The sequence below is a fragment of the Dysidea avara genome, chromosome 5, assembly GCF_963678975.1.
Source record: "Dysidea avara chromosome 5, odDysAvar1.4, whole genome shotgun sequence".
Taxonomy (NCBI): Eukaryota; Metazoa; Porifera; class Demospongiae; order Dictyoceratida; family Dysideidae; genus Dysidea; species Dysidea avara.
Window position 1 is genome coordinate 38191345 of NC_089276.1, and position 24375 is coordinate 38215719.

Sequence of the window (24375 nt, forward strand, 5' to 3'; positions counted from 1 at the left end):
GTATAACCACTCCAGACGTCTGTAAAGGTCCCCAGGGAAGTGCTTTGGGGGTTCATACACTATGGACAGACGAGTAGGGAGCTGAATGTGTGATGTATGTCTGTTTTGTGAGATTTCAGTCTATTTCTGGTGCCTTCAGTTACCATTCTCGTCCATTTTGTAGTCTATCTCTTGCCCGTCCCTCCACCCCTTTTTGAGGATTTGTGATACAGCAACACTGGTGAAAAAACCTATCTAAAATGGCGGGAAACTCTACAGGGATTACCTTGGCCACTAGCTGCTCTTAAAGGTTGTGAATTGCTCCATCTTTGCTGAAAATAGCTGCATGCCAAGGCTGGTGCGTAACAAAGCTTTAAATTATTAAAATACATTTTTCTGATTCAGCAATGCGCCCATAAGGGTGATCTTCCAAAATCCAGTCACATATATCATATATCTCCTCTATCATTAGTCAAATGATGTTGACCTCAACTGCATATCAGCAGAGGTCTCACTGGCCAGTATTGGTGGCCTGTCATGTGGCAAGTCACACATTGTGGACAGACAGAGATTATCTGGTCAAGGCTACTGCTTCTCAGCTTCTCTACCACCACTACAAGCGGCTGCCGCCATTGAAGCTCTCTCTATCATGGACAAGTCACCTGGTGAGGGTAACATATTAGTGAAATCCATTAGTGGGTGATAAGAAATGTTCCAGTTAGCTCACTTCTTAGCTTGTAGATCATCATGTGATTATCATGTGATCATGTGATCATGTGTAGGTCAATTCTGTGACACATGAAACCTCACAGTTAAAAATTATACCAAAAGATTTTCAAACCATTATGTAATCATAAATACTCATATGCCTTATAGTTTCAGTTAATACTATTGAACAAAATTTTTTTGGTCGAAACAGCTGAGTTGTGGTGGTATTATGATGAACCATCTTTTGATGAAAAATTTCACTATTTTGAAGCTTTACAACTTAAAGGGACAGTACACCAAGCCATACAAGTGCTAATTTTACATCCCGTGAAATATGTTCATGATGTCATGTGTATTACATCACGCCACGAAATGGCAAACTTGTAGTGATCTTCTAATGGGATAAATTGTAAACAAAGCGATGGTAGTGGTATAAATTTGTACTGTTTTACTCGTAAGGTATATCCCCGCAGTTCACATTGTTGTTTGGTAATGAATAGAACTGCTCAGCCTTGCCCCATGAGGATTGCAAACAGCTGCTTCAGCCAGGCTCTAGCAGCTGGTACAAGCTTGTAATGTTGTCACGATTGTTGCACTGACAAGAACTTGTTGTAAACAAGCCTGTTGAGTTATTTAACAGTCTACAATGGGCTGGTGCTGCTATTCTTGCTACATTTCCAAGTGCTCCGTGCAGTTGTATTACCTTTGAGCATTCATGCATTCATGCCGTTTACAATCTTCTACTTGGCTTAAAGAACCTGTCTAGACATGTAGTTTCACAGCAAAATGATTCCAAGTCATTGTAGCAGGAAGTGAGAATTATTGTTCATGTACAAACCACAATTGCTCAGTAATTATGTAAAACAGCAGAAATGCTTATCGCACTTGCATGGTTTCAACACTTGTATGGCTTGGTGTACTGCCCCTAAAAGGGCAGAAAATCCAAAAGATAAGGTCATTTTAGTCAACAATTATTTAATGGACCAATTTTCACATGTTTTTCAAGAAATTATTACAAAAACCTTACATTAATGTTTAGAGCTACTATAAAGTGGTGAACAACAAGCCTTTTTATTTTTGGTAGAAGTATTCATTAATTTTGTAGGGTTTCTTAATTGAGTACATTGTGTCAACCAAAATACCACAACCTCAATAGGCTCCTGTACATTTTAGCCCTTTTAAAAAATTCTGTGGTTGTGTAACCATACTGTATACTAGTAAATAGACCAAAGCCTGCTCTACACGCTGGTGGTGGTCTGGGATTAATCTGTCAAGGCAATCCTGAGTAGTGAAGCGATAATGCTGACATGGTTTTGTGGTCAAAATGTGCTACTGATATACATGATTGGTGCAAAGAGATAGGTTTAACAATACAATAAACTGGTAAGGACTCTTCTTTGTAATGTAAATAACACTTTAGGTAGTAGCGACCTTACTAATCATGGTTGTTAACAATATTGCTAGCATTATTAGCCCAAATAACCAATCAACTTTATCACTTCACTACACAAGATTGCCTTGACAGATTAATCCCAGACCACCACCAGTGTGTAGGGCAGGCTTTGGTCTATTTAACAGTACACTGTTTATTGGAATATATGGTATGGTTACACAACCACAGAATTTTTAAAAAGGTCAAAAATGTATTGAGCCTATCGAGGCTTGGAGTATTTTCATGGAAGAATGTACTCCAGCGCTTACATCATCAGTTATTAGTCTGATTGCATACCTTAGGCCCAAAAATGAAATGGCTTATTAGAGCAATGCGGTACCGTACGTCTGTAATGCATATATACACACTAAAGTTTTAGCAGTGGCAGCGGTAGCGGCAGTGGCAGCGGTAGCGGCGGTGGCAGCAGCAGTACTGCTATAAATTTTGTGCCATTTTATATTATAAACCTCCAATAAGGCAAAGCTATAGACCATAAAAATTGTGATTCTAGTTAAAGAATAGCTAGTACTGGTGTTACGGACGTACAACTTGTTTGTATATCCGTAAAGTACGTCCGTAACATGAATGGATAACATGTGTAAACCCACTAGTATACTGAATATTGTACAACAGATTTATGATAAACTTTGTTTCTTCTTGTCAACAATCAAGTACATAACTGAGTCCAACTCTCTTAACATGTGGTCATAGAATTCGAAGGTAAATTATTCTGGAATGATCATAAAATTCTTCCAAATCCACTAGAATCAGTTGGTAGCAGCCTTGTTGTCAGTCACCTTACCACACTATTTTAATGGCAAATGTAAAGTGCCAAGCAGCAAAATAAATGCAGTATTCAGGTGACCTTTATTATAGTCAGTGTTGGGCAAGTTACTTTGTAAAAGTAACTAGTTACATATTACATATTACTTGCAACTGAACTATTTCGTTACAATTACATATTACCCATAAAATAAAGTAACTATAATAATATTACATATTATATTACTTTGTGTCAGCCTAAGCTGTCACGTGTGAAACTACCACCTTATCACGTGACATGATTGCGTTGTTGGACAATGTGCAAATCTTGGTTATAAGTAAGAAGCTAGTGAATAAGCTTCATTCAGTAGGCCTCGTTACTTCGTTGTGGTTAGGTGTTACTCAGAGGATAACTAACGAGATTAGTAACTTTGTTACTTGTAGTAATAATATTACATAATATTAGACTCGTTACAGTAATTATATTACTTAGGTAACGCATTACATTTGTAAGTGAAGTATCTTGCATTATATTACCTGTTTTCATAGCGTATTTCGTTATATTACTTTGTTACCACAAAAGTAATAATATTACGTAACGCGTTACATAACACGTTACTCCCAACACTGATTATAGTAGATGTTTCTATGCATTATCTACTGTTTGGCAGAGACTGGAATCACTGGATGTACAGAGTGTATCTCCTGGTTGTGGTAGTATCTGATCATGATTTGCTTTGAGAATTTGGGCTACCAATAGCTGTACAACATGCACTAGGACACTGGCATTGAAATCCCTCTTCAGCCAATGCTCTGATATTTTCAAAGAGGAGATAAAGGGAATGAACCCCTAATGTAGCTTAACCTAGCTAGTCTGAGTAATCTGCCTCCCAACCTGCTTTTGAGATTTCTGTGTACATCAATTACACTAATTACTGACCCTTTCTTGAACACTTAAAACTTGTAAAAACTTTTTACAATATCCTGTTGTAAAGTTGTATCAGAAGTGATACAGTGATGTGTGAATGTACGTCCGTAACAATGGAATGGACCATACATATGTATATACACTGTATGCCACGTTATACTATAGTGTGCTTCAAATGTTAAATAAGTTATTCTGTGGAACATCTAATCAATCCCCCCTCCCCCTCCAAAAAAATAGCAGGATCAAAGATACAGAAGTGTACTGTTTTCGTTAGTACTATACGGAGCTGTATGTATACAGCCTGTTCTTGTAGTACAACTATACACACCATCTGTTTTCATGTTTACACACTGTTCATGCATAGTAGCTGTACGACATGTACTGTACAAGTCCTCACTAAGCATTGAGCATATAAATATATCTTGTAAGTGAACTGAAATCAGAGCTGTACGTCCATAACATAAAATTTGTACGTCCGTAACACCATAAAGCAGCTACTAATTTCATATGAAATAAGAAGCATAGTTCTCTTGCACTTAATTATAAAAGCCATCTCTATGTTGAAAATATCTTCAATGATCATTGTTGAATATACTAAGTTTTAATTGTTGTATCGGAATTTGAGCAAGTTTCCACATACGTCCGTAACACTTAATATTATCCTTTTCTTGTCCACTTAAAGTAAACAAAATATTTTACACTATGCTATGCTAAAGGTATGGCAGGTATATATGTCCTTGTGATATTAGTCTGATAAACAATATTGTATGCTAATAGAGTAAGCAGAGAAAGTGTGTGAATGTCCGTAACAATGGAATTGACCTGTAGTTAGTTGATCCTGTCATTACAGTCATTGGATACTCCATTAGAATATATTAAGACCCATACACCTATTAGACCCCAGGGGGTTATTGTGTAGTGATCATGTTCTTATTATTGTACTCACTATATAGAAATGTTCAACCAGTTGAGGAATAATGCTAGAAGATTAAGAGAACTACTGAAGGGGTCAGACTGTGTGTACTGTATCTAACTGTCCCAGTATATCCTGTACAAACATGTTGTGTTTGTTAACACCTCTACTGGTGATAGAGAAGTGTTAATAAGGTCAAACCCTTTATTCTGAGGATAGACTACTGAGGTGTTATCACAGGGACACCCATAATATGCTTTAATATTTTGAAATTTTGTTTGATTATTCAGGGCCAGAATGACTTTTAATGTATGGCTTAATAGTTTCACACAGCATATGTAGCATGCTCCATCCTTCCCCCAGTCAGAATATAGCAAGTTGTAGCATCCAAGAAAGAAAGTGACTGCTCTATTAGAGAAACTCAATCTTTATAAAAAGTAGTTAAGTTGAAGCCTGATCAACCAGATTGGCGGCACTGCCCTCCTGGATAAAGTACGTTTATTATCTTCTACCATAAAACTGGACCGAGATACTCTAATAGAACAGGTGATTGCTCTATTAGAGTATATTCACAATCTATCTTTACTGGGTGTATGTTAGTAGTGTTTGAGAGGTGCCTCAAAGAGATCTTCTATTACATGTATAATATCAACCAATCATTCTGCCTGGTACTCATTATTCCAGCACATCTCTATTTAGTGCACACCGTGTCCCACATAATATCATCAACATGAACTAATCTCTCATATTAATATTTGATGTCATTTTCTACTCCATTACAGCATCAAAGGAATAAAAGTTTGTGGTGAGAGTTTCTCTCCTTTAATCCACCTCCAACTCAGTGATACCATGGGGTCTAGAGAACAAGATGATGATGTACTGCAGCAAATAGTGGATAAGGTGAGCTTGTGTTGGGTGTGTAGTGTCTCATAATACAGTTTAAATGTGTGGGTGGGTGAGTATGTGAGTATGTGGATATGAGAAAGGCCATCTGGTAACCTTTGCTAGTCCTGTTTGGATGCTGCCAAAATTCTGGTAGATCCAATCAAACGAAGTTATAACGACACAATACCACTTGAGGTAGATGGAGTAACTGTTGCTCAGAATTCATGTCTTTCCTGCCAGGAGAAACATTTTACAAGGTACAGTGTACAGCAATACTGTATAGTTCAGTATGCCAATGGTGAAGGTTACCCGACAGTTTTATCACCTCCATACAATGGCTGACTCAGCAAGAGTAAATGTTATATCACATGAGGTAGATGTTGTTGTGTTCCTCTTGTAGTGTTATGAGAATGGAGTGATCATGGTGAGGTCCAAGTATCTGGAGAATGAATACTGTATGCCACCACCAAGGTGTGTACCCCTGTGTGTTGTGTTGTGTACCTGTGTGTTGTGTTGTGTACCTGTGTGTGTTGTGTTGTGTACATGTGAGTGTTGTGGTGTGCACCTGTGTGTTGTGTACATGTGAGTGTTGTGTTGTGTACCTGTGTGTGTTGTGTTGTGTACCTGTGTGTGTTGTGTACCTCTGTGTGTTGTGTTGTGTACCTGTGTGTTGTGTACCTCTGTGTGTTGTGTTGTGTACCTGTGTGTTGTGTGTTGTGTACCTGTGTGTTGTATTGTGTACCTGTGTGTTGTGTTGTGTTGTGTACCTGTGTGTGTTGTGTTACATACCTGTGTGTGTTGTGTTGTGTACCTGTGTGTTGTGTTGTGTACCTGTGTGTGTTATGTTGTTTACCTGTGTGTGTTGTGTTGTGTATCTGTGTGTTGTGTTATGTTACATACCCGTGTGTGTTGTGTTGTGTACCTGTGTGTTGTGTTGTGTATCTGTGTGTTGTGTGCCTGTGTGTGTTGTGTACCTGTGTATTGTGTAACTGCGTTTTGTGTTGTTACCTGTGTTGTGTTGTGTACCTGTATGTTGTGTTAACATGTATCATACTACTATCTATGGTAGGGACCACAAAGGAGTAGGCGTGGCCCACAAAATAGTATCACCCAAAAAACAGCCTCAATTTTCCCAATGAGGCAGTATTGGTTAGGTAAAAGTAATCCCAAACAAGCTTTCAGATCAACCCGAAATGCTTTCAACAAGTTGCTACAGAATTTTAAAAATAATTTATTTAATGGAATTTTCTACTGACTGACTGAATAACTGACTGACTGACTGACTGATGCCTTCAGACAAGCGTGACTCGATAACGGCTAAAGCTACAGGCTTGATTTTTACACTGTTCGACGTCGCTTCGGCCCGAGAGGTGCTTTTTGGCATACCGTAGTACATACAATGCGTACTTCATGGACTTACCAGTGTCCTCCTTTGTGTCCCATTCATCTTTGCTGACAGTGAAAAGTGTTGATTTGGTGATAGCACATGATGGCTTCCCTTCGTTACGGAAATCGTCCATATTTTTATAATGGCTGTTTTGATTGCAGAGGTGCTTTTCGAACAGTACTGTTGTGTAACGGGTTGAACATAGCCGACAACGAAGCGTAATGGATGCTTCACTTTTCAGATGATAATTGATATAAATGGGGCGTGCGGCTTCATTTCTTTCTTTCGGTATGCGTGGTTGTGGAGGTGCTTTTCGAATGGTTCTTGATTCCAAATGTTGTGTAACGGGTTGAACATAGCTGACAACAAAGCGTAATGGATACTTCACCTTTCAGATGATAATTAATATAGCTGGGGCGCGCGGTGTAAATTCAGATGCGGTATGCATGGGTTCACCACAGGTATAGTAATAATTTCAAAAACGTTCACAAACAAGTACACAGAAAAAAATGGAATTTTCAACTAGAGTAGGGACCATAGCACATTGATAAAAAGTACTGAAACAAACTGGAGTAGTGCACCATATTAAATCACAGTAAAACAATAAGAAGTGTTATATCCCTACTGTGCATTTCCATTATGGTATCTTGAGCACAGTAGGGATATAACACTTCTTATTGTTTTACTGTGATTTAATATCATGCACTACTCCAACTTGTTTCAGTACTTTTTATCAATGTGCTATGGTCCCTACTCTAGTTGAAAATTCCAAAGGTGTACTTGTAAAATTAAATGCTTGTTAGTACTGTATTGTTACATGGGATATATGGATGGTATACTGTTTTACTACATGTATTAGTATTATGTGCATACTCTGTGTTGGATGAGATGTTTGAAAACAAGTCATTCCACACTATTGAACAGCTCTAGGCTTTGTGTATAAAATTAATGACTGTTTGATGTTACATACTTTTCAATTACATAAACACTCACCACTCTTTTAGTTTGGATAATCAACTCTTCACTACTGACTGATCTCTTTGAGTATTTTGTCACAATGGCTAACACAAGGATCTTGTTATTCCTGTGACTTTTCCAGTCTTTTAAGTTCAAAATGCCACTGTAAATTAATGTGTTCCCTGAGGTCACTTATATGATGCCCATGAAAAAAATCACCTAAAAACCAGCCTCACTTTTCTCAGGTGACAATGAGGCAGTATTGGTTAGGTAATACTAAGCCCAAACAAACCTTCAGATCAACCCGAAATGCTTTCAACAAGTTGCTACAGAATTAAAAAATATATATATAATTAACAGAATTTTCATAGTGAGGGCTACAGGCTTGATTTTTTCACTGTTCAACGTTGCTAGAAGTGCCTTTTACCATACCGCAGTATGTACAATGCATTCTTCATGAACTTACCAGTGTCCTCCTTTGTGTCCATTCATCTTTGCTGACAGCGAAGTGTCGATTTGGCAGTAGCACGTGATGGCTTCCCTTTGTAACGGAAATTGTCTGATTTTTCATAGCAACTACAGAGATGCTTTTTGAACAGTTCTTGATTCATACTGCTGTGTAACGGATTGAACATAGTTGACAACGAAGCATAATGGATACTTCACTTTTCAGATAATAATTATTGATATAGCTGGGGGGCATTTCTTTCTTTTGATATGGCATGCGTGCATTCACTAGTCATAATTATTTACAAATAAGTTTACAAACAAGTACACAAAAAATTGGAATTTTCAACTAGAGTAGGGACCATAGCACATCGATAAAAGTACTGAAACAAGCTGGAGTAGTACATGATATTAAATCACAGTAAAACAATAAGAAGTTACTGTGCTCAAGGTACTATAACGTAAATACACAGTAGTGATATAACACTTCTTATTGTTTTACTGTGATTAAATATCATGCACTACTCCAGCTTGTGTACTTGTATAGTTATGGCTCTAGTAACGTGAAGAGGTTGTCATGGGTTATCACTCTTGTTCATGTTATCAGCTTCCATCAAACCTGCTATCATCAACTCTGCAACATATGATGATCATACTTCAGAAGTGTGTACATCATATACCATAAAGTACAGGGAGTATACCATTAATATACACTATAGTATGTAAGCATTGAGCTGGATCCTCAAAAACATTTAATAACTCAAGGATGATTTACACATGATCTTGAAATTTGGCTCATTTACAGCACTGCTTGACCCGCTAAAAATGTTTCAAAATCTTTTCATTCTAATGTTTGACACAATATTTATGGCCAATTGAAATTAAATTTTCACCATACATTTCCTATGAGGAAGCCATAAAAGTACACTGTCCATTACAGCCAATTCCCGAACTTGTAATGGAGCCAAACCATACTTGTCTGTTGTTGACACCTTTGCTGTCACCACTAATCATCTGGTTGGCTGAAATGTTTAACTCTCTTGAGAAAAAATCCACTTTTAATTTTAGCTGTATTTCAGGATCCAGCTCAACTTGTACATACTATACCTTTAGTACCTTATCCTCCCTTGATACTGTGTGTTTGTGTTTTGATTAATTGCATTGTTGTACATACAATTGGACCTCTCTATATAATGCACACTTATAGGATCAACATTTTTGTTGACCTTGTCCTTTCAGTGGTGAAGTCATAGATGTGTTTCCTTCTCATTACAGTATACGAGTGACGGTGATGCATGAACACATTGATGATGACCTCATCAGAGCTGCTGATGTGATCAAGAAAGCTGTCAAGGAACGCCTAAAATAATACACACTGTATCAGTCATGTGATCACATACAGATACAATCTCTTCCACTAATTTATTCATCCATCACTGAATAATTGTTTATATTAATAATTGTTTTGTGTATACTTTTTGTTGTACATGTGAAGGAAGGGGTTAGTATTTGTGACCTACTTGACATGGTCACTATAATGAGGTGGTCTTATTAATGAGGTCATGAAGTACACCTTAGCTATGTTTGGGACCTACTTGACATGGTCACTGTAACGAGGTGGTCTTATTGATGAGGTCATGAAGTACACCTTTCACTAGATTTTTTTGGCATTTCATGCCTCTTATACAGAACAAGACACTGCTGTTTTGCTTCATCAAGACCTAGACCAAATTTAAAGAACTTGGTAGCTGCAACTCAATGTCATGAAATGTGTACTGATTCCAGTGTAGTAGATCTTAATCACCTATAGTTCATCACTACTAACTCGGTTAACAATAATATTACATTCTGAAACCATAATTATATACTTTGTCAGTGTTAAACAAAAGATTATCATGTTCATGTCACATTGCCAAGAAAATTTAACTAAAGTGACTGTTCACTAGATGTCAAGGGATCACCATCATCACTGAGTTAATTATTATCAGTATAGGGTCCTAAATAGCCAATGGCATACTCCATCTGAGGTCTTACCGATCTGGCTATAGTATAACTAGCTCTGTAACATTATATTAATGTTTAATCACTGGCCTATTCCCCCTGCAAATTCAAAGAAACACTTGCAGATTACATCAACAATAAACTACACAAAAGTTTATCATCAAGTAACTATAGTAATCCCATGCATCTTGTTACCTATCTGCTACAAGAGAACCATGATACTATCACTCTTCCCATTTCGTTTTTCCACCAATCACAATCATGTCCGCTGGTGTCACACCACCAATCTTTTTTTCCAAGATAAATTAATGAATGGAACAACTTACCGACATAATTTTCTCATAGATACCACAGACTGATGTATTCATGACAAATTTAGTTGCGATTTCTGGCAAATACATTAGATGAATGAATTATTGTATAAATCTGCATGTTAGGTGGTCATACTTCACAGTGTTAGCTATTTAATTATTTGCAGCTGGTGTGCCCAGCTGAGACCATAGATAGAATTACAACATATTGAGTGTTAAAATTATTGTCATGAGATAGCTAATTATTATTGCTGTGTGGCATGTTCAGTACATGGTTTCATGAGCCAAGCTATTGTGACTTGAGGTGGTAGTTAATTCCCATGCAGTTCTGGCTGATGAGTGGGCTTGAATCATACAAATTAGCTACTGTTCAAAGTGTTCTTCCACACATTCAGTTTGGAAGTCTGGAACAATAGTTCCAGTATAATATAATGCATGCAGTTATATTGCTATGAATGGCAATCATGTAGTAGTTGATAACAATTAGGCCACTCCAAGTCATACCTTAGTTTCTGGTCACTCCCAAGCCTACAAATGGATGCGGGCGGGCGGATGATCAGGACTTCAGGACTATAGACTCTACTGTGACAATATACTGTATGGTATTATTATTTGTCCAATTTAGCAAATTCATGTTGATTTTGTTTTTAGTCAAACTTAACCAACAACATAAGTAGTTGTGCTTCGGCAAAAAATACACTAGGAAAGTTGTTGATGGATCATGGCTAGCTATACACTGATGTATAGCATTTAAGTATATTTATTTATTTATTTAATTATACTATAGGAAATGTTTTGCTCATGTAGCTACTTATGCTTTCCAAGTGAAATAAATGTCTCATTAGCTATGTCAGGAAAGTATTACTATGACTTATAGCTAAGTTGTTCAAATGATCATGATACACAATGAACTTTAACCTCTATTTTCACATCAGAAATTCTTCATTCAAATGTGAAGTCTTAGCCCACTAGCTATGTGTTTCCAGCCTTCTATTCAGTAACCTTGAGAAAAGTAACTGTCAAAGTTTTGAGTCATTGAGTGCTCCAGACTAGTGTTTTTTTAGTAATCATCTGGGAATGTTTAAACTATAAGGGTTTCTACTTGCCAATCTAATTTTAGTTATGGAAAAGTTTAAGTTTAAGCTCACCGAATGTTGCCGGCTTTCCATACCCCTGTAGTGTTCAGTGATAAGGAATTTGAAGTTACTAGACTAATCATTAGAGGACTACATTTGAATTATAAAGTTAAAGCTATGGCCCATCTGCATGGACTAGTAGTTAATGCTACTGAAATTACTTTGGTTACAGAAGCATTAGTAACAGTTATAATCTGAACAGCTATATAATCAAGGACAAAACTAGCTATAGTTTGAAACATTTTATTAGTGTGGCATATATACCTAATATATACCTAATATTAGAGTTAAGAGTAGTGTGACTGCTCTATTGGAATCCCTGAATGCTCTATTAGAGTATATCGATCTTTTGCAGTAAAAAATAAGTGTCTTGCTGGGTCACGTGCACTTAAGCACCTGTAATATTAATAATAGTCTAGAGTTTCAGGTTTGCCATGCGGGCGGGTGACCAGAAACTAAGGTTTGACTTGGTGTGGCCTTAATCAGTACTTATAATTAGACGATGGATGGATTGCTGTATAGGACTCAGTTCATTAATACCGTTAAAAACGTGGGTAATGGCAGTTAAGTCACAAAAATAATGTAGTAGCTATACCAGACTGGAGCTCAGTAACTTGATTTCGCTTTTGTACATACTCACAGTTACAGTTAAGGCAGTGGGCATTATAGCCTATTAGCGCGGGCCTCATTTGAGTGATCACGAGGGTGGCCCTGAGGGTCCGCCCCTACCTACCGCTCCTACAATGGCACGAAGCTATCCTCAGGACTATTTGCAGAGTAGTAAGAGGTTTAAGAGGTCTAAGAGGTTTCCCACTGAGGTACGTATATATGCGATATGGTTTGTTCATACGTATCCTACGCAGTCACGTGCCTAGACCCTTGTATTTGACTGCTTTTTCCCTTTGTATCCTCGCTTTGTATTTTGTATTTGGCTGTACTGTGGTAAGACGGTCATCCAATAACAAGTGTTTTTCTTCTGTAATTTATAAGCAAACAAAACTACAACTACAAATTGATTTTGATTTATATATTTAACCATAGATAATAGAGTAAAGGGATAGGAAACGCAAGCGATTTCCGGTTTGATTTCCGTTACGCGTGACTTGAAAGGACAAGACAGTTTCGTGAGAATTAGTGTTCTAAGCAGCGTAAATAGTAATCCAACAGACTACAGTAAGTATTTAGGCCTATGTGAGAGATTTTGGCGAGAGAATTCAGACCGTAGATTTTGTAACAAAGCGTATCGCATTAACCGTGATTGTTACACGCTGTCACACTTTCGCTCATAGTACTTTCATGCCTCGTCCATACCGCTTCTTTTATAGCCGGTTCCACTTTCGAATCTTGTGGTAAGCTAGGCGTGTCACCAACACAGTCTTTTACCGTTGCGTTGTACTGCAAGGTGGTTTAAACTTTTGGTTAAAAATGGAAGATACTTAGTCGTTTCTTCAAGCAACAGTTCCTGTTTTGCTCCGATATTTCCTCTGGTTCCCTCTGTTAAATGGTAAGGAATAGGTTTATCACAGTTAAAAGGATAGAATATATTTACGAAGAAAGTAAAGTGGTTTAAAGTAATTTTTGGGCCGTTTTTATCACTTTCAATCTCCTTTACTTTTGCGTATAACTTCCTTGAGGGTTGGTACCATCCTATTTCCCTCGATTGCTTACTTGAGTTCACTGTAGCGAAGTTTCACAGTCGTTGGTTACAAAATTCTGTCGTTACAACAATTTGTTTCTCTTTGATACAAGCGCAGCAAGCGTAACGAGTATGTTCGTGACGTACTACACGGAATTCCAATAGAAATGTACGTATTTTGTGACGTCACGTTATTGCGTTTCCTATCCCTTTACTCTATTATCTATGATTTAACCTCGGCGAGCAATCGGCTACAGCCGTTCTTCCTTGCCCGGAAGGATACATTACAATACATAGATAGTACACAAAAAACTAAACAAAGCAAGGTATAACCGATACAAAGACAACCAAGGTAAACAACTTACAAAACAAAAAAACACAATTATAGTTACATTATTATCAAAGGAGTGAGTCACAGTGCCACTTAAGGACATCCATGTACTCATATTAATGGAGAATTATTACAGTCAGTAACAGATGATGGTAATGCATTCCACCATTAATTAGACCCTTTTGGTGGTGAATTTGGTGGATTTTGGAGGTGTCTAAGTTACTTAGACCCTTTTCATGTTTACTTAGACCCTTTCATGTTTACTTAGACCCTTTTCATGTTTATTACGCGCACCCGGACTGGTAGCGTTGGCAACGCATCGCCACCTGAAAATTTATTTTAAACGGTAACGGGTGGAGTAATGGCTTGTTTCTACTAATGAACGCTACATTTCTCTGTTACAAGCAGCTGTCAACAATGTTAAGGTACAACAACTACATAAAGGGTCTAAATAACTTAGACTTCAGACCACAGGGGTCTAAGTAATTTAGTAACCCTCAGGCCCTGTAGTAGCGCCTTCGCTTCGCTCAGGCGCCACGACACAGGGCCATCGGGTTACTAAATTACTTAGACCCCTGTGGTCTGAAGTCTAACTATTACATAGTTTTATAACGAAAACAAGTTGATGTGCTACTTCTAAAACCAGGCACCCATGCAATTAATACTATCCCATTCTAACTAAATTAATCAGTCATGTATTTAGTGTATATTCATGTTATAGTTATTAATTCAGCTAGATAATTAGAATTTGTAAATACTGTAATTTAGTGTATTTCGTAATACATTAATTATTTTGTAATTTGGTAATTACGTTGCTATGTACTGCTAAAGAAGCGCAACTATAACAAACCACTTTAACCGCAAATTACACACTGAAGTATCTTCTCAAGTGTGTCTATTGTGCTTTCTTGTGTGAATTGTATAGAGAAAGCCTCTAGGCTGTCCTTCATTTTTGTTCGCATAATTATGGGTAATGCCTCCCTTTCAACCTGAAGGATATGCTACCTCTGTTAGCCTAAGAGGCCTTCAGTGTTGTTTTAGAGTTGTTAAACATCTATAGAACCAAAAGGGAAGACCGTTCAAGAAATACATGAAGAGTCGCCATACCCGTATTTCAGACCGCCGAGAAGAAACCACCTCAGAGCAAAGTTTGTGTGTGGAAGTTTAATACAGACTTAATTTAACTTTCAATTCTTACATGCTGGCTGCTTTTTATCATTTTAAACATTATTGCTCCCGTGGGTGTGTATGGACAAAGAAACGTAGGTAGGAAGGTAGGTACACACACACACACGTACGCACGCACGCGCACACACACATGTTTTTACGAAAACAATTTCAGTAAACCAGGTGTGCCCACAGCTGGCTAAAGGCTGGCTGTGGGCGTGCGCCTAGTTTCTCAGTCACTTGTAGAACAACACCACCAACAGATATAGGAGGATGTGTAAATTGTGTGGAATGATTGGAGGCTTTAAACCACATAACAAAAATTTTTTTATAGTATTTTGTACAGCAGCTGGGGTGGCACCAGTACAAATAATATTTGTATTATCTGCATACTGTAAAAGTAGACCATTGGCCAACTGTGCTGAAAGGGAATTCACATAAATTAAAAACAACAATGGCCCCAGGGCACTCCCCTGGGGTATGCCACCCTTCATAAGTCTCCATGATGAAAATGTAGCAGATGACTTAATTCTGTGACAACGGTTAGACAGATAATCTATAAACCATTCCACTACTGTACTGTGAACACCAAGTTCAGAAATTCTTTGTAATAGCAGGCAGTGATCAAGTGAGTCAAACGCCTTCCTTAAGTCAATAAATGTAGCACAAACTACACTGCCTTTATCCAATGACGTAGCAATATGATCGACTGCCAATAACAAAATATCTTCAGTAGACTTACCACAATGATAAGCACCCTGGTGTGGGTGCAACAAATTATTCTGTTCAAGGTACTGGCCGAGTTGTGTAGAGACAAATTCTCCCTCCATAGATCAGTTTTGTAATAACTTAAGTCATTATAACTGTGTGTTATAATCTTGTGTGATTTCTACACAGTAAAACAAATAAATAAATAATGTAAACTACTAACTTAAATTAAAGCACAAAAAGAGAACAAGTTGATGTTGTGTTACTTCTAAAAAACCAAGCGCCCATTCAGTTACTACTATCCCTTTCTAAATTATGTAAATACACTGAAACCTCTCTAATCTGACATTGTTTTGTAATACAACCTCAATAATCCAACATCCTTGCTAATCTGACACAACTTTCTTATTCCAATGACTGTTGGATTATAGAGGTCTCACTGTACATGTACATATATAGGCAATTGAAGGCAGGCACTCCCACTATCACACATTACAGGGCAGATCCAAGGGGAAGGGTACAAACAAGTTCAGATCCACACACAAATGGGGAGGCCACCAGCTAGCTATACAGCCTGTTACAATAGAGGATATGTGCTAATTTTTTGATTCTAATAAAACATGATGTTTTCTTACGTCATGACGGTGAATGAATGTATTGTTGGTATGCATAGAAAGTGTGAATCACAAGAAGTAGACCAGTTATGAGAGTTTCTCCAGAGCAATAGATTCCTTTATGTGTATAACAGTAACTGGAATGAAAAGCTCCATCTGTAGACTATTTGTGAAAACTTTGTGAACCATAGTCTGCCTGTAGTGTGTGTGCTGGTTTCAAAACTATACTGTCTGATATTTGTGTACGTATAGTGTGTGTGTGTGTGTGTGAGAGTGAGTGAGTGCGTGCGTGTGTGCGTACATGTGTGTTCACAAAAAAATGATAGGTCCATAAAAAATTTCGTATCTGATGTTTGATCACATTACCACTTCTGGCTATCTACAATACCAGGTAATAAAAATCTAATCTATATCCTGGGGTAGCTCAAGATATAAATCACTACCACACATTATCTTAAAAGTTGCAAGGGAAGGATACAGAAAGTGGCACATGGCATTGACTGAGAAGTTTTTGGTCTGTGGTCACTGCAACCACCTGATATAACTAAATGTTTACACATGGAGGTTATAGATCTTCATAATAATTGGTCAAGTTTTGCTGCTCCTAGATCAGTAGATCTCCTCATAGCAAATACAAACTTTTGTCATGATGTCAAACAGTGAAACAACTATCATCTTGTTAGCAATCATTGTTCAAGGTGATGTCATTGGGTGTCATTGATGGTCACTGTACTAGGATCTGTGACTGCTGTCAAAATGAATGGTCAACAAGCAAGGTTGATTTTACATGATGAACAATAGTCAAGCTGTTTCCCCAGCATGATCCTAGCTGTGTGAGTAATTAATGCATGAATATTATACCGGTAGTCAAGGTAGTAAAAGGCAGCAGTCAAAATCTACATTGATCTTGATCATGGTTGCAGATTGTACTACAGTGCCTATTGGAGTGACACCTCTTGTTGTTTGACAGAACATTTTTGATGACCATGTATTTGTGTATTGACTTTGTCTTAGTGTGTCAGTGTTGTGGTATATCTGATTAGATCATTAACAGTGTAAACAATCAAGCTTATTAGCACTACTGTTGATGGCCTTGCTACACTGTTGATGAATATAATTATTTTATACTGAAGTGTGTGATGATAGTATAGTAACTAGTAATAAGGCTAATGTGATGATAGTATAGTAGCTAGTAATAAGGCTAATGGATTACTGTACTAAGAATACATAATTATAGAGAAGGACAGGAAGTATTTCATTTGTTTAATTGTTTATTTATTTTATCCTGACCACATGTTATTATCCTTCTTTGGCTTGTATGATGTTTATACACAAGTGTATCACCTTGTTTACTAACTGTGATGACTGTCCCTGGCTGCTTTGTGAGATGTTTTAGTATGACAAAGTGTTATTTGAGACTATAGTAGCTGTTATGTGTTATAGAGGTGACCACTTAATAGTAACTATTTTTGTACAAAATCAGTTTGGCTGGTTAATCACATGACTGTTATACTGAGGTCACAGTGAGGTGACTGGCCAACTCAGGTGACCATTAAGGGATGTTCCACTGTAGCTAAGTTGCCAAGTATCAAATAGTTATTTGTATGGATCATGTGATCAGTTGTTCCTAAAGTACTTGTTGTAATGAGCTATATCTGAAATTACGTCACAGGCATAAAAATGGCTGCTGTAGTATGGGGACATTAATAAAATTTGTATGGGCGACTATGGGAAGAAAATATTTGAACGGAGATATCTCAACCAAGAAGGAAAATATCGAACTCTAACTAGTGGGTATGGCTATAAGACAATACAATAAGTGCGTAAAAGGGATTTTCGGTTGATTTTCAAAACAACGCTAGATTCTTATTCTTTCAGCTAATTTATAACCATACCTGCTGGCTAGAGCTCGATATCTTCTGTCTTAGCTGAGATATCACTGTTCAAAAATTTTCTTCTCATAGTTGCCCATACAAATTTTACAAACGTCCCCACACTACAGCAGCCATTTTGTGTCTGTGACGTAATTTCGGATAAGGCTCATAAGGTTCCATCATTGATACTACCTTCTTCACTAGTCGATGGTGTAATAGATTAGGTCACATGATCTGTGATGTCACTGCAGGTGGAATATGATAAGATCATACAAGCAGTTAAGGATAATGATGTTACTAAATTGGAAGAAATAATAAATGATGGAGTTGATGTGAACTATACTACATTTGTGAGTGATATTGTGTCATGTGATGTGTAATTCTTTTAGTATAGAGAGCTTGCATACGAAGCACGGACTTAACAATAGTTGCTAGGTCAGCCATGTTTGAGAGCAAAATATGTGCTACAGCTGTTCTCAATGGTTTAGCGAAGTACATGACATGTTCATTAGGTTAGTCACTTGTATAAACTAGTAGTTAGAATCCCACAAAGTGCTATAATTCATGAGAAATCTACCGATAATTAACATTACGCTTGTATATGTTAAACCTAGTTTTGATATGTGTTTATAACCTTATCCTATCATCTTGCAGTGATACTCGTTGAGCGTAGCTTGTGGTGGCAAACCAAGAGTTCGTCACAACTAGTCCCATTGAAATTTGCCCTCAACTATGGCTGAGTACCAACAGATATCAAGTAATTTTTGTATGCGCAGTTTGTATGCAAGCTCTCTATATGGAGAAGGATCTGGTTGATAATAGCAACCACCTATTATTACCTAGTGACTATTAATACCCTTAATAATGACCACCAACACTCAAACATTTCAATTTATCAAGTCACACATGCTAATACTGTGATATTGTGACCATGGCAACTAGATGGTTGAATACTTCATATTACCTCATACAGTGTCAGTTATGATAATGTGGCAAAACCAACAGGTATGGGTGTAAGGCAATGGAATTAATCTGTTTGCTTGGCTTTTTGTTTACTTGGTGGAGTAGAAATGATATTCATGATAACCATACCTGGTCCTTTACTGTGATATAGTCTCATTAGAAACTTGTTGTTAATGCTTTAAGGTCCACTGAAATGAAAAATCACTAGTCACTTTAATAAGTAGTTTATATCATGACATGCACAAAAATATTTGATAATTCAAATATGTGGTTATGCTGAGATATTAAGGCAATTCTGTCACATAGAACACTCTGCTGGTTAAGTTGTTGTAGTGCTTCATGCTATCAAAGCTCATACTTTATAAGGCTTCTCTGTGGGTCTGTTTGTTCACAAAAAGGAAGGGTTAGCTGTTATCATGAAACAAATGATAGTCACTATTAGACTGAGTTGCTTCTCAAGACCAGCTCTAACCTAAAATCTTGTTATAGTGTCACTATCACAGTCATATCTCCACTGTGTTGGGAAGGATATGGGACCAGATTTTACAAAACTAATCCAAGTCGCACATCAGGCAAAGTTAAGGTGGCTGGGTACAGTTTCCGTATGGCTTCACCATGAAATTTACAGGGCCTAAAACAAGCAAATTATCTTCATGAAGTGCATTGAGCTAACAGAAATCTATGAAGCAATTTGTTCTTTACTGTTTACAGCAAACAGGAGCTCTCTGGGATGCACGTAGCGCAAATTACAAATTTAGCCCTTCAGAGTGAACTCTTCCTCCGTGCTTGGTGCTATGGGACTGGATTTGCTGTTAGACACTATTTACCTAATTATCTATCATTGTGCGGAGCTACTTTTCCTACCAGCTCTTTAGTTCACGTGTTAATTCTACCGATGTCACACAAAGATTTGAAACTGGTTTTTTAAAAATCCGCCACTGCCAGGTTGAAGCGAATATTAAAAATCGGCTTCCGCACAATTGCAGCTTATTTACCACTGCTGGCCCATCCAAAATTCGACAATCGTATCTTGAAAAACCGGCAACTAGTTCATTTTTGTATGGAGGCTTGTAATAATAGCGCGCTGCGATCTTGTTAAATGCTGTGATGATGTGTGCTTACGCAACATAATTATATTCATTTGCAAATGATAGGAACTGGTGGTCAACCACAGTAATGATTATATTTAAGCCTCATAGCTAATGTGATTGCTTGCATAACACTGTTGAAACCTTATGAAAACTGTTCTGAGCCACCTAAAACTAATACCACCAGTGGATAGCTACATTATCATACAGCCAGTTTCAGTTTAGTTTTAACCATAATGACTTGAGATATGGTAAGAATTTGCACTTACAAGCATACAGGAGAGGGTTAGTCAGTTTTGTGGTGAAGAACACTCACGAATATAAGGAACTGTAATAAACAGTTCAGTGGTCAGAGCAATCCATCATTTGTTTCTTGACTGTTTTGAATATGTTTATAAGGGTATATGTGACTGGATTTTGGAAAAACGGTCCAAATCGCACATTTGGTTAACCATATCAGGCCATACAGCAGTATACCACTGATACTTGTGAAGCCAGGTCATTCACAAGGCCAGAAACCACCATTCAAGCTTGCCACACCACCCAGAAAAGACATCTGTTAAAACCAGCCTCGAGTAATTTTAATAATGTGAAGATCAAAACTGACATTTCTGTGTATCACTCATACACTAAACTCTCATTCCCTGATGTGTTATGATGTAATGTAATTGACTAACCACAACATCCTAAAATGTATTATATCTACTACACAAAGCAAAATCTGACTTTTACTAATCTACGTATCACACTAGTAGCAAGGATTGATAATATATAACAAAAGTGTACTTTATCATTTCAGTTTTTAAGAGTCCCCAAAATAGAAATCATTGTGACTAAAAGGCTTACAGTTACTATTGGTAGTGTAAACACATCACATGATCCAATATGTTGTAAACCATGTACACCAGAAGTGTGTGATGTTATCATATAACTGTTGTGTTCCCACAGTTTAGTGATAGACCTCTACATGTTGCTGTGGGGAGTGGTAGAGATGAAATAGTAAAGTTCCTAATTGAGAAGGGAGCTGATGTCAATGCTAAGGATGGTTTGGTGAGCTAATGTATTATGTGATGAGATGTAGTGTATGAATTGTATGGCTTCAGTGACTAAGCTAATAATAGTAACAGATTGTTGTGGTATTAACATGTTGTTGTGTTTGTTAGTTCTGATCATCTAACAGAACACACACCAGTGAACAGTGTTGAAACCAGGTCAGTACTGCTTACCCGGATAACCTGCTGACCCAGATAGCAATCCAGATTAGATCCAGATTAGATCCAGATTAATTAAAACTGAGGCATACACGAAGAACTACGTTTTGGACACTCAACTAACATGTTAAGTACAAAGGGTAGCTGCTATATGAAAACTAAACTTACAAGTAGAAGAAATAATTAGGAATTTTAAGCTGGATTAGGGATCAAAAAACAAAACAAAACAAAAAAACAGGGAAACAAGGGAACAGCTGAAAGTTGTAAAACAAGAGAGGTTGCCTATACCTGCAGATATACTAGTGGACATCTAATCCTTACTCTTCAGTCTAGTATGAGAGATAAATTTTTAAAAATAATTCCAGATTGTGAACAACTGATTGTTCCTGTAAGAGTTTCAATAGATAGAACAAAGTAAGGTTATAGACTGAAGAGTAGGGATTAGATGTCCACTAGTATATCTGCAGGTATAGGTAACCTCTCTTGTTTTACAATTTTCAGCCGTTCCCTTGTTTCCCTGTTTTTTTTTTTTTTTTTTTTTTTTTTTTTTTTTTTGTTTTTTTTTTGTTTTTTTTTTGTTTGTTTTTTTGATCCATAATCCAGCTTAAAATTCCTAATTTTTCCTTCTACTTGTTTGTTTACTTTTTAATAACACAATTATGACTACTGAATCCACGTGTACCACATTAAAAGAAACAATGGCACCAGGAAGTCCATAAAATAAATTTGCATCTGAACACGCACCCCAATAATCAATTATGCACTGAAAAGTGAGGTGGCCATTACGCTTTATTTGTAGCTATGCTCTGCTCTTTACAAAGTGTTACAAATGAAGAACAGTTCAAGAAACTTCTTTGCAATGAATCCAGTTGCTACGGAAAATATGGACGAAAAGCATATCAGAAACCTTATTGCACCTATTGCAAATCAACACCTTGCGTTGTCAGCAAAAGAACTGGAGGGGAAAGGTAACTCCATGATACGTGCATTGTACATACTGCGATTGACGAAAAGGCACGTCTTGGGACAGAGCAATGTCAAACAGTGAAAAAATCAAGTCATAGCCTTATCCATTGTCGAGTTATGCTTGGCTGAAGGCATCAGTCAGTTAGTTAGTTAGTTAGTTAGTTAGTTAGGTAGTTAGTTAGTTGTAATAAAATTCTGTTAAATAGAAAAATTTTAAAATTTCACAGAAACTTGTTGAAAGGGTTTGGGATCACTCTGAAGACATTTTTGTGCTTGGCTATGCCTAACCAATACTGCCAAGCTGTTATGAAAGAAATTTTAGGTGAATTTTTTTGAGCAAGAAAGCCCAAAACTACATGATCCTTAATATACAGTACTATCATACTGTATAAGCAATATATGTTTCCTGTAAGTGGGTGTGGCTTTGTGCAAACTTGAACACATCTTACTGATAATTTAGTATGGCTCCACATATGCCTACAGATGTATCATATCCTCTCTATATTGAAGTGGGTGTGGCTGATGACTAAAGTTGGCCTATTAGACTATGTTTTATATAATAACATTCAATCAGTGGGTGTGGCTCCATGTAAGCCAGAAAAGAGCAATGGACATGGATTTGTATTTACATGAGACCCTCAATGGTTATCCGACCCTTGTACCCTTGTTTATCTGAAACAGGAACTGACTGTTCTATTAGAGTATTTTGAGTATGGGTGTGTGTTCTATTAGAGTATTTCAACAGAACTCTGTATATAAATGTATATGATCCAAACAATTTACTAAACACTTTTACCATTTCCTGAGACACATTGTGGTTTGGATAACTTGAGGTTCTACTGTTCCTAAAGTAGTGATGTCATGATATGAAAATTTTAATATGATGATAATCATGGGACTTATATCACAATAGTCACGATAATATATTAAATGAATTGAATGTTGATGTTTCCACAGGACAAATTTTATTCACTAAATTTATAACAATGATTTGAAAAGTTGACACTTGTTTTTTATACATCACCACATGTTGCCAGAGAAATGTCATCATTTTTCGCAAATATCAAGTCACTTATTACTAAATAATTTGTGGATTTTATATCATGATATAATTTTTTCTCTATAACTATTCTCATGAAATGCTTCTGTCACGATTATCACGATATACGACACATCATGGCATCACTAACCTAAAGACTACAATACTACTGAAAAATGGGTGTGGGTTTACATATTGCTGCAACACTAATCCTGAGAAGTGGGTGTGGCTCACAAAAGAAGCTGGGCTGCAGCAGGACTAGACTATAACACATTAACACACTTCCATATCATCAATCTAATTAATTCATTTCACATGTTATCCAATCTGGGTCAGATCCGGATAATCTGTGGAGCAGATGGCCCAATAAATTTATGACCTGGCTGACTCAACTCAGTTTCATTGCTGCCAGTGAACACTACTGAAATGTACACTGATTGGCTTGAACCTGTTTTGTTAGGAGAATTGTTGTATTGTTTGTAAACATTGACGGAGATGTGAGTGATTACTTGTATATTATTGTCTGCTTCAAGGAAGGTTTGTAGATAGAGTAACTATTGTAGTGTAAACCTTTTGTTTGAAAGAAATCAGGATAATGGCTATTGAGGCATAACACAAATCCAAACAAGCAAAAAAATCATTTGTTGAAACAATGCTTTAGAGTCCTCCAAGTAGAAATCATTGTGACTAAAAGGCTTACAGTTACTATTGGTAGTGTAAACACATCACATGATCCAATATGTTGTAAACCATGTACACCAGAAGTGTGTGATGTTATCATATAACTGTTGTGTTCCCATAGCGTGATGGTACAACACCTCTACATGTTGCTGTGAGGAGTGGTAGTGAGGAAATAGTAAAGCTCCTAATTGAGAAGGGAGCTGATGTCAATGCTGAGAATTTGGTAGGCTAATGTATTATGTGATGAGATG

The 24375-nt window shown here is 37.0% G+C and overlaps 2 protein-coding genes across 3 annotated transcripts in view; both read left to right on the forward strand.

Moving 5' to 3' along the window:
• The window catches only part of LOC136256070 (serine palmitoyltransferase 1-like), a 19337-nt gene extending 9465 nt beyond the window's left edge, over window positions 1–9872 (forward strand). Inside the window, exons 9-13 of one of the 2 annotated variants that reach the window (XM_066048993.1) lie at window positions 452–644; window positions 4763–4817; window positions 5505–5622; window positions 6008–6078; window positions 9638–9872. In XM_066048993.1, coding sequence (XP_065905065.1) covers window positions 452–644; window positions 4763–4817; window positions 5505–5622; window positions 6008–6078; window positions 9638–9767 — 567 coding nt within the window. In that variant the 3' untranslated portion in view covers window positions 9768–9872. The remainder of the gene's footprint in view (window positions 1–451; window positions 645–4762; window positions 4818–5504; window positions 5623–6007; window positions 6079–9637) is intronic. The other variant, XM_066048994.1, reaches the window with a different exon arrangement.
• A 2663-nt stretch (window positions 9873–12535) lies between these two features.
• LOC136255254 (putative ankyrin repeat protein RF_0381) overlaps window positions 12536–24375 on the forward strand; it is a 33666-nt gene continuing 21826 nt past the window's right edge. The window contains exons 1-6 of the mRNA XM_066047980.1: window positions 12536–12664; window positions 18428–18526; window positions 18571–18688; window positions 19150–19181; window positions 21176–21277; window positions 24246–24347. Of these exons, the coding sequence (XP_065904052.1) occupies window positions 12590–12664; window positions 18428–18526; window positions 18571–18688; window positions 19150–19181; window positions 21176–21277; window positions 24246–24347 (528 nt within the window). The 5' untranslated portion in view covers window positions 12536–12589. The remainder of the gene's footprint in view (window positions 12665–18427; window positions 18527–18570; window positions 18689–19149; window positions 19182–21175; window positions 21278–24245; window positions 24348–24375) is intronic.